Below are 21960 nucleotides of genomic sequence, written 5' to 3' on the forward strand. Positions count from 1 at the left end.
GTAATTTTATTAGTCCTTTTATCTTTCTGTTTCAAATGTAATTGACCAAACATGTATAACATGGGCTGTTTTGCTCAGGACTCTCCTGCTGTCTGCTGGTAGGGAGCCCAGTGATCACTGTAAGTGTATTCCAATAAAGTATACTTTGTTGCTTTTATCTCCAAATGCTTTGGTTTTCCTTGTAGGTGAGCATTTTCTCACAAAACCATCTATAACAGACACACTCTGTCCCCAGGAAAGTGGGTGCCATACATATCTTGAGGGTAGGGGGTGGGGGTCTTCTCTTCCGTAGGGCAAGAGCAGTGACAGAGAAGGCACACTTCCTTGGTCACACAAGATGACAATGTTTAATTGAGGGGACCTGAAGTGCACCCACTCTGCCTGAACATACCAGGCAGATTGAAACGGAGATAGGTGGTGAGCAGATAACCAGGCACTATGCCATGAAGGGCTTTATAAGCGATGACCAGCACCTTGAATTGCACTCAGAAGCCAACTGGCAACCTATGCAGCTCGCTTGGCTGCAACACAAGGGCATAACAAGAAGTGCCCATTACTGCTTGCGATACTGCATTTTGAAACAGCCATAGCTTCTGGATGGCCTTCAAGGACAGACTCATGTATAGAGCACATTGCAATAGTCCAGTCATGAGGTGACCAGGGCATGAATGACTATCTGAAGGGGCTCCCAGTTGAGGAAAGGTTATAACTGGCACATAGAACGAACCTGTGCAAAGGCCCTTCAGGCCACAGCTGCCACCTGCTCATTGAGCAGCAGGTACAAGGGGGTCACAGAATCATGTTTGAGAACCCCTTCTTTATGTGTCTATTCATATCAAATACAGATTGCTGAAGAATGAAAAATGGTCTCTAAAAGTGGTATTGGGATTGCTGCTTTAAGAACTGTTGTCCTACCTTCATTTAAAGATGAATTAATTCATCAGTCAACTGATCCAACTTTAATTCAGCTCTATAATACCCAAAGAAAAGATACAGACTTACTCAATACAACAATAAGGTACACATCCTTGTTTCAATTATATAATTTTATTTACCAAGTATATTTATTTTCAGTGTGGGGTCAGAACTTAAAATCTTAGTAATTTGTATGTAGTTATGATTTAATCAATACACTAGCCTGTCTCCAACACTTGTGCTCATTTCACTACAAGTATATTCTGAAATGTAGCAGCCGAGAGTCCACTTCATTTATTTGGCCTCCACGTCTTCACTGTATGCCATGCTTTCACCACTGGTTCCCTATTGTTCCATATTAGTTTATTCCCATACATTACATACCACCTTGAAAGAAACAAACAAAATAAACTTTTTTTCACAAGATACATTAGAGAGACAAGAACTGCTTATATTACAAAGGTAATCAAATTACATGACTGAAAATAATCCTTAACAGGAAAGTCAGATCCAAGAAATGGGCATTTTACAGGATCTTTTTAAACACACAAAAAATGCAGTGACATGTCACATTTATCATGACAACATGATATGAATACTTACATGCCAAACAGAACTCCTCCAAGGTGCGATGCATGGTCAAAAAACTTCCAACCCAAAATAAGTCCAGCACTGTCCAATGCAATAATAGCTTTTAAAGCCTAGAAATGATTAAATGATTTCTTGGTACAATGAAATAAACAGCAAAGCTACTGCAGTTCTAAACAGATCAGAAACATTTATCCCATACTCATAAATTAACAGTTGTTATGCAGCCAACAGTATAATGATCAAGTGTGAGGGTTATACTAAATTCTGATTTGAAGACACATCTTTTCTACGGACTCAGGCTCTGTTCCTAATATGCAAACTAGAGATGTCATTATGTATAGCAAAAAGAGAGAAGGGGAAGTGGATCATTTCCACAACTCTGGAAGCCCGGTTTACCTGGGTTCCTGGGCTACTCCAGCCCAATTGGTACCACTAATTCCAAAAGGCTAGAGCAGGAGGAGAAGTGGGGCACAGAGAAAACAAGAAAGAAGTGCTTCTTTTGCAGACTACTGGAACATCTCTATATAACATAAAGTAGGTTTCTCAAACCAAGCTCTTAATTATATACATTTTAACACTTTTCATAACACCCCTTTGGAATTTGGTGTACTTAATACACAAAGAATTCAAAAGATAAGTTTTGCTTTAAGAAATTCAATTCACAGTGTAAACAAAAGCCACACTGCTCTGTACTGTTTATTGCCTGGGCTTAAATAGAATTTTAAAATTATATCCAATTTTGAAATACAACAAAGCACAGAAAAGTGCTCAGGTACAGATAACAGCAGATAAAAGAGGGTGTCCCATAAATTATTCAAAGTCACTTACATTTCCTGCAGTAAATGTGAACATTGGAAGAAATATTATAGCTAGCTTGGCTTCTGGAATCTTTGTACATACTGCTCCAAGGACAGCCATTATGGCACCTGACTAAAATCACATGAAAACAGGAGATAAATTAATACACTCAGTTTTAAAAGTTGGGGCTATTTTTTGTACAAAATGCAATTTCAGAAAAATCCTTTGCCAGTAAGACAGGGAAAAGATGCTGAAGGATTTTAGCTATACAGTAGAGACTCCACATACTAACAGCTATTTTAAAGTAATTTTGATTGTGGCATATTCCTTATGGATATCGTTTTTACTGCCTATGGATCAGGTTTTTTCCTTAGACATCCTTAGAAAGCTACAATAGAAAATCAGCTGTTTTATTGGAACCAGTCCAGCTACTTCAGAGGGTAACAGAGAGTACGTTTGGTGTGGTAGTTAAAGGCACTGGACTAGAAACTGGAAGACTGCGATTCTAGTTCTGCCTTAGGCACAAAGCCAGGGGGTGACCTTGGGCCAGTCATTCTCTCTCAGCCCTAGGAAGAAGAGAAGGGCAAATAACTTCCAAAGTCTTGCCAAGACACTACACAAACTCATCCAGGAAGCAGCCAGGAGTCACAACTGATTTGAAGATACTTTCCTCCCACGCCCGCAATCAGATTAATAATAGAGAGGATCAGGCAGATAACCAATCTAGTTACAATTGCAAATAAATTCAGAGTGATCAACTTTTAAATAAGTAATTGCAACTGAAAGTAAATTATAAAGTAGCAGGGTCCACGAAACTGCTTACTGTTGCAAGACTAAACTGTCACAAAAATTGAAGTGGTTGCAACATTCCTTTTATTAAGTAGCTCATCTAAGAAACTGAAATAGAGACAGAAAAAATATTTAACCTGAAAACAATCCTAATTTTTGCTAGAGTGAAGTTTCTAGAAAAATCTCAACATTATATTAGAATGTTAAGCTAGTCTTCACTGTAGCTTTTTGAAAAGACATCTTAACTTCTTTTAAAGCAAAATACAGTGGGCTCCAAAATAATATCTAAAAATCAGCTGCTTTATAGATATTTAGTAGTGCTTACAGCTCCAAGCGATGGTCCAAACTTCCCAGTGGCCATTTTACAGACATAACTGACGAATGTGGAAACAACCCCTAGAAAGATTTTTTAAAAAGTTTCTTAGAAACATAAATTCACTGAAGAGCACAAACATAAAAATATTTTTCTTTACTATCCAAGCTATCTCACTTCTTTAACAACACATGTGAGTTTCTTTTATATAAGGCTTTTCTATTGGCAAGTAAATAATTACTAGGTACAAACATTGTGATAAATTAACTGGGTTGGCCTGTTTTTGACTTAGTTTACTCTGAAGCCAGCCACTGCAATTCGTAGGCTATAGTTTTTGGCTTAGCATATTATGTAAGCAAAGCCAATTGTTGCTTCTTCAAAAATGACGGGCAAATCATGGCTTAACCCAATGTCTGAAACTTAGATCTATTACTTTAAACACTACCTCAGTGCCAAAACTCAAGTCAAAGGCAAGTTCAAACATATCTGAACAATATAAAAAGACACATCTAAGGCAGAGTGGGATTTGAGGTTTATTACCTGCAGAAAGGTATACTGCCATGAATTGCTCGCGCCCCAGAAAAGAAACTATGCTGGTTGAGAAGCTCCATAAAACATACATGTTGGCCACCATATGCAGAAATGAGAAATGACTAAATGTAGATAGCAACATGGGAAAACATAAGACTCCTACATTAAAAAAAGGAAAAAAATCAGTGTTTAGATAATTTAAGTATTTTATTTCTCCTTATTTATAAGTTGAACTGTTAAGAAACCGGGCAAAAGAAAATAGACTTGCTATGAGTCAGTTTTTTAATATTAAGCTAAACACATTTTTGAAAAGATTAGTGCCATTCTGTAGACTGAAAACAAGTAATTGAAAAAGGACACTGGTATGATGTTTTTAAGACAAGTGAAAAACTATTGATCAGGACACTGTGTCTCACATCAAAATGAGTAGCACAATCAGAATTATGGAGTCCAGCATCATCAAGAGAACAAGAACAATGTGCCTATTAAAAGATAGCACACACACTTCCTTATAATGTACCTCTTACAATACATTGGTAGAAGAATTTTCTCTGCACTCTAAATCTGGTACATTAGTACTGTCAGAATGCATGTCATGACTATTTATCCCCAGGGGCTGTAAGAAACCAATTGTAAGTATTACGGAATTTTAACGAGCAACATGTTATTAATCACAATTAACTGATCTGCCCACAAGGTAATAACTATACGCTATTTAATTTCAAACAGTGTCAACTCTACAAAATGAAATACAGGAACATCATTCCACATCTACAATTATGAGTGAGCCTCAGGATCTCAGAGTAGTTTTCATTTAGCCCTTGTTCAGCAGCCAAGTGAATCTTATCATCCCAGTCAGCTTGCATTGGGACAGACCTTATGCTACGGTTTTCTCCATTCCTAAGACTGGAAACATCAGTGCTAGGCTTGGAGATAATTCCCCTCCATTTCCTAGAAGATTCTTAGTAGGTACTCACTACTTTTTGTTCTTCCCTCCTCACAATAGAGGGATGCAGCTGCAACAAAAATTGTCCCTAGTAACTTATTTTAGGGGAAAATTCCAAATAACTTTTCAACTGAATACAAAAAGTAGGTAGAGAATAGTGACATGTGATTGAGAGAGAGGAGGCAGAGGCAGGTTGTTTACACCTGCCTCAACTTGCAGCCACACAAAGCACTTTTAGTTGGACTTGTATTGTGCCTCCTTATGGAGGGCTCCATGCAAAAGTGTCATTTACTAGCTGAATTGGGTACAGTTAAGGGTAATGATTCTTGCAGCTGAACAGCTTTCTGCAACCTAATCTTTTTCAGATGTTTGGACGTGTACCCCCAGAATTCTTTGAAATAGCCATGCAGACAGGTAATTTTGAGAGCTGAAACACCTGGAAGGTGCCCAGCGTAGTATTTTTTTTTTCTTGACAGTTTACTGCTTTAATTTCAAAGCTCTCAGTCTGAATCCCCAGCACCAAATATGGCCATCAGAAACCTTGGCGCTGCCCCAAGAGACATTCAAGAACTGGTAAAAGAGGAAGTCTTGATTAGAGGATATCCCTATACATTGTTCTTGTTCTTGTTCTCTTGATTATGCTGGACTCCATAATTCTGATCATCAGCAGCCATGCTACTCCAGAATGATGTGAGACAGTGTCCTGATTAATAGTTTTTCACTTGTCCTAAAAATATCATACCAGTGTCCTATTTTCAATTAAGTTACATCAAATTAAGTTATATCCTGACTCCAGTCATTACTTTTTAGAGTGTGACTCATAACACAGCACTCTAAGACAAAAAGTAACTTTCAGTTGAAAAGAGTTGGGCACCACTACTTTAGCTGAAAGAGATAAAAATACAAACATAAAGCTCACCAAAAAAAAAGCAAAAAAGGGTATAAGGAGGAATTAATATGTGATGACAAGTGATTGCAAAAAAGACAACTGTCTTTTCTTCTACAATGCAATTAAAGATATTTGTACTCAGGTGAGTCTTTTAAAATGAATAAAGGAAGCAAGTCACCAAATGTTAACCTCAGCAGAAAAGCAGGAAAACAAACTTATTGAAACTATTCCAAAACATTTGAAAGCTGAGGGCTTTTTTAACTCAACAACTGGTATGGCTGTCAGGCTTGCATTCACATTTTGGAAGATTACACCAAACCCATGCAATTTATCTTACTAACCTGAAATTTAATTTAAATAACTACCTTTAAATAATTTAAAGGTAAATTATTTCAGGCCATCTTCACTATCTTGTATCATCTACATTAGAATAGTAACATAAGGCAAGGAAAAAATCCTCTGTTATATAAGATATTTATGATAAGATCATGCAGTTAAATGACCTGATATTGTAAGCTGTTTACACAAAAGAAAACCAGATTATTTCTGTGACTCATAAAGCCAAATATGATCCCACATTAAAAATCCAAGGAAGCAAGAAACTATACAATTTTACATGCATTATAATACACTCACGAGAAGCTGGGTTAGATGTGAAATATGTGACCATTATCCGACTCAAAGTAGGTACTCGCCATAAGAAGAATACAAATACATTTGCAGCTATAATTCCTGTGAATTTAATAAAAGAAAAATTTAGGGCTAAAGAAGGAAAATGCTCCAATTTACAGAGCTTACAAGGCCACAAATAAGTTATTGCAAATACAAGTTATCAGAACGTAGTTATTTTGCAGTAACTATGTAATTTGAAGTGTCATTTTAAATCACCCTAAATCAGGCTGTCATATTCCTTCTAACTCTCAAGAGACAAATATTTTTCATCCTTATTCATATACACATATGGTAATTATTTTACAGAACTACTTGATTATAGAGATCTTTCAAAGATCATACAGAAAATACAAGGAATTCCCATACATTTCTACTTTTATTTCTACTGATTGATGAAACAGTGTGGTAATGAGAAGACTGCAATGAAATTCTTACCTTGCCTTAGCACATGGATTCTATTCCCCTTCCTAAAATCTAAATCAGTTGCCTATTTCACTCATACCATATTTATCTAAAAGGAAGACGACCCTTCCCCAAAGAACGGACAGAAATGAACTATAAACAAAAATAAAAATCTTGCGCAACATCCAGCTTTTCCAATTTGTCATTTTAGAATTTCCAAATCTACCTGAAAACAATCCTGTAGATTTTTGTCCACCCACCTAATAAATCTGTACATGTGATACTCTTGTATACAGATACGACACATATATGTGTGTGCAGAAATCACACTTGAAAAAGGGGCAGAGGAAGAAAAATAAAAAGTGTATTGAATTAAAAGCTAGTAATTAAATCATAATGGACTGAAAAATAGAAAATAGATTTACAAAATAGATTGTCACCATTCTCTTATACATAAAAAACATCCTTACACACACCCCTCCTTCTCTCCAGGAGAAACAGAATGAAAAGACAGCATAAGACAAGATGAAGGGTAGCTGCACTGGGAAGAAAATCAAATTGGATGGAGGGAGAAGCACTGACTAGGCATTACAAAGAGGGCTACATTTATTATGCAAGCAACCCATGTGAAGTAACGACTAATCTTTTGTCTAATCTTCAAAGACATCCAGATTTCTGCAGCCATTTGATCTCTCACCTTTTTGAACTGTTTTTTCTGTTCATGTAAAGGAAGAGAATGATGCAAGTCACGGGTAACTATCTGGGGGAAAGACATGTCTTCCTATGGATAAATATGATATGTATTATTTTGTCACACACAGTTAATAAATCAAATGAATTTCCTGCAACATCCTAATATACACAACTTTCTAGGCAAGTCAAATAGCTACCATGAAAAAAAAGACACCTTGTGTGAAATAGCCCAAATAATAAACTTTCTACAGTAAGAAAGAGGAATAGGCCAGTGTTATCAATTCTATAGATGGAATAATCTGAGTTTAACAAAATGTTATATCCCTTAAAAACTGCCAGTCTAATAGTTAGCTACTGAACCATTAGAACAGAATAAATTACATGGAGGATCAAAATATATGCTGGACATGACTGCCTTAGGTCTATTAATTTGTAAGCATGGTATGAAAGCCATCCAGTAACATACTGTACCTGTTTGCCTCATTTCTCTTCCTGAGAATGTCTAATACTTGTAAGCTAACACAAACCTGACACAGCCCGTTGCCCGTTGCTAAGACTGTTCCACCACAGGTTAATCTGAAAGAGAATAAGCAAAGTTATCGTTCTGATATTTCAATGTAACAGCCTTCCCCAATCCCCAGTCATAACCTCCTGATCAACTGGATTACAGCAGATAGTGATTATAAGGAAGGTGGTATTATGGACAGCATTAGGCTGTAATATATAAAGTATTTCAAGACTGTTAAAATTAATTAATTAATTTCCTTCATGATGCAAATTTTTCAATATAAAGAAACATTTAGGAAATACAGCTTTTGAACAAAATAAACTATCTTACTATTATTTTATCTGTTCAATCGTGTCCAATTCTCTGAGACTGCCTGGACAAGTCCCTGCAGTTTTCTTGGCAAGATTTTCGGAAGTGGTTTGCCATTGCCTCCTTCCCAGGGCTGAGAGAAAGTGACAGGCCCAAGGTCCCCAGCTGGCTTTGTGCCTAAGGCAGGACTAGAACTCACGGTCTCCCAGTTTCTAGCTTGATGCTTTAACCAATACACCATACTGGCTTTCAGATCTTATTATAGTACATATCCAAAAAAAAGGATGATTTCATTTTTAAAAAATCAAACATTTTCAAAAAATTATCACAATGCACCTTTCTCCATAGGTGTATAAAATAACAAACGAAACTACACCAATTCTTCCTTATTAATCATAGGGCCATTTTAAAAAGAAATAACATTTGCTTGAAATAATCACCCTAAGTAAAATCCAACTTCTCATGTTCTGATACAGTATCAGTTCATCAAGTAAATTATATAGAAGAGAATCAAGAATCAACATTCAGAATTTGCCTCCTTACTTACCAACACACCATTCTCTTACTAAAACTTAAAAAGAAAAAGAACAAACCTTAGCTATATACTTCTAAAGGTCTCTTGTAGGAAATATAATTAATTCTTGGATATTGATTGGTCGACATGAAGGGAAATGGGCCCCACAATTCAGCACCCAATTTTGATAATCTTATCTTATTAAAGGATATAACATTTGTCTCCATGAAGAAACTTTTGGAAATACTTTTGCTCAAGGAACATCTCTCCACTGAATTTTGTGAGCTGAACTTCATTCCTCAGCTCCACATGACACTAGGCACCTCAACTAGCAAAGTCCCCTAACTAAAGGAGAGGTACTGGGTGTACCAGAAGGACTAAAACATGATGAAGTACCATTATAATGACCTATATAATTTCTTTATGTAATAATTCCTATAACAACTTTAAAATGAATTGTCTGTGTGTGTACAATGAATCATGGCTTGCAATGTAAGCATTTTTTGTAAATATAGGTGAGCATGAAACATGAGCTATCAAACAAGAAATGGATCAACAGAAAATATGGAAAAAGAGGATAGCCAAATGGGGTATGAAAAAACAGTAGAGGAAATCTCTGGGTCATCAGGCATAACAAAAGTCACCTTTCACCTGCTTCCTTCCTGCAAGCTTTTTTCTTAATCCACTTATTTATTTTTGTGATTTGTAACTACAACAAAAATTGTAATGGAGAACCTAGAACTAGTATAAAATAACACAACCACGTTATTTTACAAAAATATAATATTGCAGCCATATCTGATATTCTGATGAGTGAGCCAGTTCTATCTGTTTAAAATATTAATTTTTCCATCACTCAATGTAAGCATATTAATGAATATTAAGTCCCACAATTTAATCATTCTTTTTTGTCTTCTTAATATTGAATACTTTATATATGTACTTCTATTTTCCCTCATGTTCACCCTTGAAATATGTTAAGCAACTTAACATTTTCTGGATATTATTGCACAAGAGGAAAAATTAAAAGAACATCTGCAACAGTGATTGCATTCCTAATAACATTAATAGCAGTATATTATTATAGCTTTTCCAAATCTGACACCCTTCAGATATATTAGACTTCAGCTGTGACAATCCATAGCTATATTGGCTGGGGAATTATTTACCTTAATGAATGTGTTGAATCATAACTGCGTAATGTAGAACATCTGTATCTTAATGAACTGGAAGAAAACAATTAAAATATACAGCCAGTTGTTTGTACCTGCTTTCTGAAGCGGAGTCCTTTCTGTGGTTGTACTCTATCCAGCCAGTCTGCTTGAGCATTTTCAAAATAGTTTTGGAACTTGGCTCTGAGATGTTCATATTGCCAAATAGCAGCTGTTCCAAAAGCACAGCCTGAAAACTAGAGAATGGTAGGAATATGCTTAATCAAAATTTCAGGCAAAACATGATTTATTACGATGACAATAGTAGATATACCAAGAATATTCCAATTAAGGCACAAAAGACTTCATATCTGATTGCTTGGTAACACCTACAATCAGGAATTAAGTGATATAGATTAATTCTGAACTCAAAGAATTGCCTTTGGGGTCTTTAGATTGAAAGTACAACCTGTATAGCATACAAGGATCTTGTGACTTTCACATTTAAACTTTCTGAAAAAATGCACCTACATTGGCCATACCGCTGCAGTAGACTGTCTGCCAAAATCCTCTCTAAACAAGCATTATCTCATGTAGAAATTCTGCAGCATATCATTTGCTACACATAGCATTGTTAATACACAACTGTGTTCCTTAGTGACAGAAAATTTGTGAACCTTTTGTACTATCTGTAATCCTGCAGTACTGTGACCTACAAAGTGTTCAGAGTTTCATGTAAGTTTCATTAATCGATAAATAAATTATGGTTAAAAAATAACACCCCAAATAGCATATGTTTCATATCTTTATTAACACACTGAGCCAGTGTTCATTGGTTATGTTGGGAAAAGTATGTGAAGCCCTAAGACAACCATTTCTTTTAAGGGGTACCTTGAGTGAGATGTTCCAATCAATCAGGTATAAAAAACCCAGACACAATGACTGCCAATGAAGACATATCATGCCACATGACAACAATTCTAAACAGAAAGCTAAATCTACAACAAGAACGGTCAAAGGAAAAGAAATTTCATATTTCAGAATGGCTGAGTCAAAGCCCTGACTTTAACCCAACTGAAGTGTTGTTACACGATATGAACTGAGTAGACCAGTAAGCTCAAAAATATCAATGAATTCGTGCACAATTTATCAATGGTTCAGAAAAGGTTTGATAGAAGTCACTGCTGCTAAAGGAGATACCACCAGTTACTAAACCTAAAGCTTCATATACTTCTTCCAACAAGGACAGTGATAGTTGGTTCAAGGTACTGAAAAAAGACATGACACGGTACACCGTTTTAAATGTTGTTCGTTTAACCATAAGCTCTTTACCTATTAATAGATGAAGTTCAGGTGACATTATAGCTCACAGCACTACAGGATTACAGATATTTCCAAATGGTCCACAAATGTTCATTCACCAGAACTACTGCCAGTTACATGGAATTATGAACAAATTATTACCCCAACTGTAAAGAAGAAAGGTTTCAATAGCTTCTTCACTGAACGGGAAGATTCATGAAAATCCAGGTCCTGAACTGGAGGAGTCAACCCACTTTTGTGCAGCTTAGTGCCAGTTCCAGAGCGGTAATCAGTCTTCTGTGCTGGTCTTCTGAATCCATTTTTTGGTTGTGTAAACAGAATAGACCTGTTGAAAGAATACATTTTAATCACAAAATAGACTTATTTGAAATGTTCCCAACTTGTAAAGAAATACTAGTTTCTGACAGTCAGATCTAAAATCAAACTTTCATTTCTACTATAACTTTACCATGATCCAGAATCAGGACACACATTCTAGATATACAAGCAGTGACTGTACAAGTAAGTTACCAAAATATATATCAAAACATCTCTTAGCTGAATTTTGCACTACAGTACAATTACCTAAATAATTATACATTATTTTTACTTATATTCTTGTCTATTCCAGTGGTCCAGTAATTAAAAACTGATATACACAGAATGATTCTTAGTGAAACTTCATGGACAAAGAATTAATTAAAAACGAAGCTTATAAAAAAGTTGTGGTGAGATTATTACAATCCACCTGCTATTCAACATTTAGAATATTTTGATGCAAGGAGATACAAGGATGATTCATTTGTGAAAAAATGTAACTTTTATGATAATTCAAGTTCTACTATCTAGGCATCCCTAGCACTACTCTTTGGAAGAAATCTCCAGATACTAGAACAATTTTTCACTACTCACTTAAAACAAAAACAATTTCCTCTGGATGAGCAATTTGCAAAACTTACTGTAACCCATGTATTTACCCTGTTAGTAGATGTTCATATAGGTAGCCAAATGTTTATTTAAATGATTCAATAAAACAACATTCAATAAAACTTTCACAATAAATATGAGTAAATGCACTATTACTTTCCATGTTAACAAAAGATTAAGTGCAGCAATTTCTACACAAGTATAAGAGAAACTGAGATCGCAAGGGTCACTCAAGTGAGATAACAGGCAATTCCTTCCCATAAACTGCTATTTGAAGTTCATTCATTAGATCAGAATGTATGTAACTTTTTGCAATTGGAAGACCTGGTTTGTGTGTGCTCCTTTTTATTCCTAGTCCCTTTCCAATCTCTGTACAAGTAGTCCTCACTTAACAATCATTTGTTTAGTGATGGTTCGGACTTACGACTGTGCTGGAAAAACCGACATGCAACCTTGGTCCTCACACTTATGACCACCGCAGCTGGCTTCTGGCAAGCAAAATCAATGGGGAACCACATGATTTACTTAATGACCATGTGGTTTGCTTAACGCCCATGGTGATTCGCTTAACGACTGCTGCAAAAAAGGTCATAAAATCAGGTTGGATTTGCTTAATGACCATTTCGCTCAGCAACCAAAATTCCAGTTCCAATTGTGGTAGTTGCGAGGACTACCTGTACATCTCTCTACGTTGTTTTAGATGCTAAATATCCATCACAATTATCATCTCCTATTCCTACCAACAACAAACAGTGGGACAATTGGCTTTGGGAGTGTTTGAAGTCCTGCTTTATGCAGCTTAAGACTGCTATTCATGAGAAAAATCCAGAAATTTATTTTTGGAAAGAAAAAATTGGTTTAGATTGGTTAGAGTTTCTCTTTTCCGTATGCCTCATCAGACTTTTCTCCCATATACTTTTTTACACTGCTCACCAGGACTTGGAAGTCTATAAGAGAAGAAAAACAGGACCTGGGAGAGAACAGAGTCCTGAAGCATCCCACAAAGCATTGGCCTCAGGCTCGACCTCTCCACCATTAAGTACCAACACTGACTGGAACCTGCCCCAGAAAAAGGAAAACCACCATAATACCATGCCTCTCACTCCTAATCCCCTAAACCAGCCTAGAAGGATACCACAATCAATGGTATCAAAGGTCACTGAGAGATCAAGGACAGCCAGGATTGATGCACTACCCTAATCCTGAGCCCTCCAGAGGTCACTGACAAGTGTAATCAATGCCTTCTCAGTACTACAGCCAGGCCCAAATCTTTATTGAAAAGGTCCAGATAATTGCTTCTTACAGGGCTCTCCAAAGCTGTAAACTAATCACCTTCTCAACAACCTTCCCTAAAAAAACAGAAGGTTGGAGACTGGATGAAAATTGTCCACGGAGAGATATTGGACAGAAAATAATGCAGATATTCTCTTTATGGAGTTATCCTACCGAAAGCTCATTACTGAAAATGTATTGACAGTAATTCCTAACATAAACTTTCATATAGGACAGATCATGGACATCTGGGATGAAAGATAGGGAGGGTATAAAGAAATTCATCCTCAGTAGGGTCCATAGATTGGATCCTTCAACTTCTCTAGGATAAAGGGGGAAGTAAGTGATGCTGTGGCTGCCCTTTCCAGGTGCCTGGGGGCTGCTGGGGTCTGGATGGGGAACAACAGGTTTCAGCTGAACCCTGGTAAGACCGAGTGGCTGTGGGTTAATGGCCCTTCGGTTCCCAGGAATTTGCCATCTTTAGTTCTGGATGGGGTTGCACTGCCTCAGACAGACCCGGTGTGTAACTTGGGGGCCCTCGTGGACTCACGACTCCTGCTCGAAGAGCAGGTGGCAGTCGTGGCCAGAAGGGCCTTTGCGCAACTTCGTGTTGTGCACCAGTTACGCTCCTTCCTGGAGCGAGAGGCCCTTCGAACAGTCACTCATGCCCTGGTCATCTCCCACATAGACTACTGTAGTGCGCTTTACATGGGGCTACCCTTTAAGAGTATCCGGAAGCTACAGCTGGTCCAAAATGTGGCTGCGTGGATGATTTTAGGTGCTTCAAGATCAACACATATAACTCCGCTGCTCCGCGAGCTGCATTGGGTGCCAGTTTGATGCCGGGTCCAATTCAAGGTGTTGGTTATCACCTTTAAAGCCCTACATGGCATGGGGCCAGGTTACCTAAGGGACTGTCTCACCCCCCTCACATCAACACATCCCACCTGGTCATGCAGAGAGGGCATGCTACGGACCCCGTCTGCAAGAGAATTCCATCTGGCGGGGTCCAGGAGGCGAGCCTGGTGCAGATCCCTCTATTGTTTCAGTGGGGAGATTTGTCTTAAAAAATGCTAGTATCAAAAGAAAATAGAACATTTTCAAATCTGCCTTAGAATCTTACTGGAAACATCCAAGCAGTCACTGAAAATGACAGAGGATAATCACATCAGTGATCTCCAATTTTCTGTCATCCTTAAAAAGAGCACCCATACAATTTCATAGTTGCCTGCTTCCAGTTCAGACTTTTATTCTGAAATTCTGCAACTTTGCTTCCAGGAGCTCTAACAAGATAATGTTGCATTTTTAAAAAAAAATTAACATGCCCCCAAAACATGTGTAACAGTCTGAGTAAGCTATTGGTTGAAACACACAGCACCATATTATATCATTACAAGACTGTGCAGTACATGTGCAACTACTCATGGTTGTACAGAGCTCTTATACTTTGATACAATATTTGGTTAAATGACATATCAAATGAATTTTAAATATTCATATGAATCATAGCATAATAATGGTTTAAACTACGGATTGAATTATGCTTGTTTTAAATATTAGCAGTTATCCACAACTGGAGAAAATACAAAGACACTATATCCTTATGGAGAACGAAACACTACAAAAGTGAAGAGGCTCTGTAAGGCTGCCTATTACTATCACCGGTTCAAGGACTAAAACATCCCCACCCCAAATATGATTTTGAATTTGAACTTCTAAGGTGAGCCAATCCCTCCATCTTCTTAGCATCCATTCCCCATGCCCTTAGCAGGGACAGAAAAGGACTCTCCCCGTATAGTCTATTTCAATTTTGAAAAGAGCAGTTGTCCTATTTTTTGTGGCTACATTTCTTTTCTACTCTGCCCATTATAGAATGACGCCAAAGTTTGCAGCAGTATTGCAACTCCCCCCTCTACCCACCTACGCTCCCTCAACGCCCTTTAATGGCTGGGTCCACACGTGAAGAGTGAAGAGTGAGGCTGAATGGGCCTTAAGAAGCATTGCTAATAACAAGGCAGCAGGAGATGACGGCATCCCAGCTGAACTGTTCAAAATCTTGCAAGATGATGCTGTCAAGGTAATGCATGCTATATGCCAGCAAATTTGGAAAACACAAGAATGGCCATCAGATTGGAAAAAATCAATTTATATCCCCATACCAAAAAAGGGAAACACTAAAGAATGTTTAAACTATTGAACAGTGGCACTCATCTCACATGCCAATAAGGTAATGCTGAAGATCCTGTAAGGCAGACTTCAGCAATTCATGGAGTGAGAATTGCCAGATGCACAAGCTGGGTTTAGAAAAGGCAGAGGAACTAGGGACCAAATTGCCAATATCCGCTGGATAATGGAAAAAGCCAGGGAGTTTCAGAAAAACATCTATTTCTGTTTTATTGACTATTCTAAAGCCTTTGACTGTGTGGACCATAACAAATTGTGGCAAGTTCTTAGTGGTATGGGGATACCAAGTCATCTTGTATGCCTCCTGAAGAATCTGTATAACGACCAAGTAGCAACAGTAAGAACAGACCACGGAACAACAGACTGGTTTAAGATTGGGAAAGGAGTACGACAGGGCTGTATACTCTCACCCTACCTATTCCACTTGTATGCAGAACACATCATGCGACATGCTGGGCTTGAGGAATCCAAGGCTGGAGTTAAAATCGCTGGAAGAAACATTAACAATCTGATATGCAGATGATACCACTTTGATGGCTGAAAGCGAAGAGGAACTGAGGAGCCTTATGATGAAGGTGAAAGAAGAAAGTGCAAAAGCTGGCTTGCAGCTAAATCTCAAAAAAACCAAGATTATGGCAACCAGCTTGACTGATAACTGGCAAATAGAGGGAGAAAATGTAGAAGCAGTGAAAGACTTTGTATTTCTAGGTGCAAAGATTACCGCAGATGCTGACTGCAGTCAGGAAATCAGAAGACTGCAGAAGACTTGGGAGAAGAGCAATGACAACTCTCAATAAAATAGTTAAGAGCAGAGACATCACACTGACAACAAAGGTCCGCATAGTTAAAGCAATGGTGTTCCCTGTAGTAACATATGGCTGCGAGAGCTGGATCATAAGGAAGGCTGAGAGAAGGAAGATAGATGCTTTTGAACTGTGGTGTTGGAGGAAAATTCTGAGAGTGCCTTGGACTGCAAGAAGATCAAACCAGTCCATCCTCCAGGAAATAAAGCCAGACTGCTCACTTGAGGGAATGATATTAAAGGCCAAACTGAAATACTTTGGCCACATAATGAGAAGACAGGACACCCTGGAGAAGATGCTGATGCTAGGGAGAGTGGAAGGCAAAAGGAAGAAGGGCCGACCAAGGGCAAGATGGATGGATCACATTCTAGAGGTGACGGACTCGTCCCTGGGGGAGCTGGGGGTGTTGACGACCGACAGGAAGCTCTGGCGTGGGCTGGTCCATGAAGTCACGAAGAGTCGGAAGCGACTGAACGAATAAACCACAACTACACGACCACCTTACCCATCATTAACTATGGTTTGTAAATTAATCAAATGCTTGGGCTCGCATGGCACGCGTACTTAATACTAAACACCAGATTCATGCTAGACGGAAATGTGGTTATCTAGCTTGTCATGCAAAGGGCCTACGAACGCTTAGCAATACCTTCTCCGCCCACGATTAACTCTGTTCTTTATACGGAGACAAGTTATATCGTCTTACCTGTGGGCCGATGGTCCACCACTCCATATCTCTTGCTTTACCCAGATACGGGTACAGCACTTCAACCCCATTTTCTTCAACTTCCCGAAGTAACAGTTCCGGGTCAGCAGCCACGACCGCCCGTCATCTTGAAGCGGCTGCCCTTACGCATCTGAGGGCGTCATGACGTTGAACGGAAGCAGGAAGGGCCCTTTGGCTTTTCTCGAGCGTATGGCCGGGAAGGGAGGCGTATTGGTCCCGCCTCCGCATTGAACTGGATGGTTCCCGGTGTCTCTTCAAAGGGCAAGGGCCTTGTTGCCGCCCTGTGTGCTCTGCTCCCTTCTTCCTTTTCGCTTTTAGGCGCCATTTTAAAACAGTTGGGGTCATCCTTCCATTTTATCAACGTCGCTTCCGTGCATCTCAAAGCGGAATGGCAAACAGTGACTTTGTCCTTGTAAAAGTGGTGTTTGGGTGGGTGGGTGGGTGGGTGGGGAGGGAGGGAGGGAGGGAGGGGGGTTAACTAAAATGAAATGTTCGTTCCTCCTTTATAGATATTATAACATGCGGAAAGAAGGAATTGAAAGTGCGTGCATTAAAATTGGGGACAAGAACAATAAGCAGAAATAGGAGCAGTCACTGCTGGAAAGGAATTGCCACTAGCAGTCTGCTCTGAGGAGTTATTTACTGTGGCCAACAGCGCCCTGGAAACAGCCACGAAAAACACCTGCATTAGAATGGATTTCTGGAATAGCCTATTTCCAAGGGGGGCATGCCTAAATAAATTATCTAGCATTTAATTTTGCCCATGTAGACATAGGTACTTATGAATAGGCATGTGAGGGCACTTGAAGCAGGGGATCTGAACTTAGGATTTCAGCATCTTTTTTCAGGGACAGGCATGCAAACAAGATTTTGGTAGGCGGACAGATGAAGATACAGTGTCTTGATAACGTTTTTCCCCCAAAAGTAAACCTCAGTCATAAGGTTCCAGAAATTAATCTAACTGTGGAGTTCTTGGTACTCTCCGAGCTTGGTTGTTTGCTTGCAGACATTTCATTATACAACTAGGTAACATCATCAGTGCGAGTGAGTGTGGGGTTTATTTCCTGTTTATGGACAGTAGGTTGCCCTGTAATCAGTAGTTTATATACAGTAGTTTGCCCTGCCATTAAGATAACTATATAGCTAATCCCATGGATTAGAGAAAAATGATCAAATTACCTACATATAAAAGTACGAGTTCTTGTACATTCTGTGGCCCTGTGGTTACATTTGGCCCCCAAACCATTTTTTTTCTGTTCCTGGACCTATCCATTTTGGATAATGTCCTCATATGTGGTCCTTATAGCCCAAAAATTGATTCACCCTTCATTTAGGAAGTAAGACTATAATTCTTCATCTGAAAATTAATTAGCCAGGAAATATGGGGCAAAATTCTTAAATATTTTAGGGCTTTTCCCACTGCTAAATGAAGTGTCACCTAGGGTATATATAGAGCTCTAAGTCCCAAGGCAAACCTCTCTGAGGGCCACTCCTGTGGTGAGAAAGCTAAGGTACCAAGCCCACTCCCCAAGCTGTAGCAACTGGGAGTGGTTAGGAGAAAGGAAAGGGTCACACAGCCACTTCTTCCCATTACAGCAGCCTTGAGCCTGAGCCTATGTGCAGTCCAGAGATAATATGCTTACTTTATCCCACCTTGTTCTTTCATGAGGAAGGAGGAAGAAGAGAGTGAGAAGAGAAAGACTGCAGCCAGCAGCAGTTGATGGGGAATTGCCATGGTCTCTGAGGGCCCTGCTTCAAGTGCATGCATACTGTTGCTGCTGAGTCAATGGATGACTCAGGAGTTGTGGTAGAGGACATGATAGCAGCACCAGCTATTCTGTCACACATTCCCTTCTTGCTTCTCTTTGGCTCTTTTGCTACAGTTCCTACCAGGACCCTGCATTTGAGCTATCATATCTAGGCTTCAAAAATCTGAATAGTTACTAGATGTGGCCACAAAGAAATACAGAAAACTCTAGCTCTTTGTTGTCATTTAGTAGTCATCCAGATTTCTGCAGTCCACATCGGGTAGCCATACCCTGCATGATCAGGTTTATTGAAGGTTTGGGACAAAGAATGAATTGGAAGGGATAGGTCAATGGGACCCAAAATGGCTGTCCCTATCTCTCCATATTTATACCACTTGTCCACATTTCCATGAGTTGGGATAAAACTATATAGCATTATCAGGCATGATTTATTTATTTATTTATTTCTCAAATTTATGCAACCACCCATCTCCCCCCACAGAGGGACTCTGAGCAGTTTGATATATATAAGTTATATGATAACTTATATATAACATCCCAACAAATTGAAATGGTCTAGATAAGTTTTAGTGATCTGAGAAGAAACTTTGAGAAGTGGCAATTTCCTATGCTGTATAACTATTTGGAATAAATTAGCCCATAGACTTTTAGAATACCACATAATTTCTTATCTTAGAAAGCACAGTTAGAAAAATAGAAATAGGAACAACTTTCCTTTTTGGAGATCATAAAATATCTGGAGCTTTACTATGCAATTCCACATATGTTTACTCAGAAGTACAATGGAGTCCAGCAGTTTTTATTTGCAGATATGTCCAGGATTGCAGCCCTCATTTGATCAATTAAGTCAATGACCTGGCTGGGAAGCCTTGACTTTTGGAACAAAGAATCTTAAAATATCATTAAACATTTACTTAAATTTTGCAAATTGATTCTCAGAGTTTGCTGATGTGGCTCAGGACTAGAAGGGCTACATAGGAGTTAAAAACAGTAGATTTATCAAAGTAAATATATTTTTAAATGATACTATATTGGACATTTAAATTTACATATTTCAAGCAGTTTAGTTAAATAATTTAAATATTATAATTTAGTTAATTGATTTTATAATAGAACTGAAACATATTAATTGAATCAACATTTTATATGTGAGAATAACTTTTGATGAATAACTTTTTTCTTTTTCCATCTTAATATAAATATTAAATAACTAACATATTATCTGCTTGCTGTCAACAGAACATCAACTTCTTTTTTCACAATTTGAGAAGGAAACTGCTTCAAAGATTACTTTTTTTTAAATTGAAGAATGGCTTTGACATCTTTTCAAATACCTGCATTGCTTCTTATTTTTCTGGGTTTTATGTTTTTACTTGTTACTACTGTATCCAACAACTGGAAAATACCTAGTACAGTCAATACTACAAATTGGAAATATGAAGGTCTGTGGATGAATTGTGAAGCTACTTCATTGGGTTCCGTTCAGTGCAACAAATTGTACTCCCTGTTAAGTTTAGACAGTAAGTTGTGTTTTTCATATATAAAAGGATGGATTGCTATCTTGTTTTTAACAGTATGAAGTTGCAATATGGTTATTTAATATTATATGTTACCAAAATGCATGAAAGAATATTTATGCAAATCTATAGAAATTAACTTTTCATAGATCAAAGTAAATTCTCTGATTCAGTAACAGTAATACTTATCTGTTAATGAAAACTTTGGCAGTGTTGGAAAAAACAAATAGAAATAATATACTTTGCTTTCATTTGATTAATGTCAGCACTGCCAATAGATAGAGAGTGGAATTATATAAACACTCTATGGCTTTCCTTATCTTTGTTGTTTGAACATGCATATACGCCAGTCTTCCTATATTCTGATATCTGTCCCATGTGCATGTTTATGTTTTGCATGTTTCACTGAATTCTTTAGTATGAAATGCTAGAAAAGGCATTAATCATTCCATCCCTAATAAGTTCTAAAAGTCTCTAGAACTTAAATTTTAAAGAGTTTACATTTATGTGAACATTAAAATTGGAGTTCTTCATGGGAACCACTGGAGCTATTAAAATATATATATTTGCTTTACTATAGAAAAATAAGAAAAAGATGAAAAAGGGGAAAGGAAAAAAAAATAAATTTAAAAAATCCCAAAAGAGATCACAATAAATATAGAAAAAAGATCATTTTTTAAACTCTGTCATGATCACCCAGTGGAATATTGATCAGCCTTTCCATTATTTTGATAAAGAGCCAATTCGTAAGCAGAGAAGGAGTACATAAAATCCATTATTATAAATCTGGGGTGAAGTTGTCTTTCCATAATAGAAAAATAATCGTCAAATCATATAATTCTTCTCCAAATCCTATGAACAAACTTATGAATATTTGACCAGCATAAGACGATTGTGAGACAAGCTCATATTATATGTGTAAGTGTCCCCTGCATCATTTTACACTTCCAGCATAATGAAATTATTCTCTGAAATGTCCAGTAAACATGAAAAAGGTATTTTGCTGAATTAGTCTTAAGAAACTTATATAATAAACATATCCACCTGGATAATAGTCTTAGATAATTAATTAGACAATTTAAATTATTGTAGATTTGGAACATTCTAAAACATGTTCAAGTGCTAATAATAATTCAGGAGTTTTAGATGCTGGTAATGTGTCTGGAATAAATTTTGAAATCAAAAGACATTTTAACTGAATATATTGCCATTCTACAATTTTAGACAATTCAAATTCCTTCTGCCATACTTCAGATAATTTAAAAGCTTGATTGGCAGTAAGAAGATGTAAAGTATTAATACTCCAATTAGCCCATAAATTCCAAAAGAAACTGCATCTGCAATTTTCTATGAAGTGTAAATGTACTATGAAAAGCAGCTCCATATTATAATTCTGCCCCAACACTTTCCAAATATTTTTGCTTCACTTAATGCTAAA

At 37.6% G+C, this 21960-nt stretch overlaps 1 protein-coding gene across 1 annotated transcript; it reads right to left on the reverse strand.

The window, feature by feature from the left end:
• Window positions 1-1028: 1028 nt before the first annotated feature.
• Window positions 1029-17352, reverse strand: PARL (presenilin associated rhomboid like). Its single transcript, XM_063306960.1, has 10 exons — window positions 17216-17352; window positions 11486-11669; window positions 10138-10278; window positions 8067-8115; window positions 6409-6504; window positions 3947-4096; window positions 3419-3489; window positions 2335-2436; window positions 1519-1616; window positions 1029-1302 (listed from the first exon to the last, which is right to left on the reverse strand). Exons 1-10 carry the CDS (start codon window positions 17284-17286, stop codon window positions 1206-1208), a joined length of 1059 nt encoding a protein of 352 aa, XP_063163030.1. The 5' UTR covers window positions 17287-17352; the 3' UTR covers window positions 1029-1205.
• Between the last annotated feature and the right edge of the window lie 4608 nt (window positions 17353-21960).

Source organism: Candoia aspera, chromosome 6 (genome assembly GCF_035149785.1).
Source record: "Candoia aspera isolate rCanAsp1 chromosome 6, rCanAsp1.hap2, whole genome shotgun sequence".
NCBI classification, from domain to species: domain Eukaryota; kingdom Metazoa; phylum Chordata; class Lepidosauria; order Squamata; family Boidae; genus Candoia; species Candoia aspera.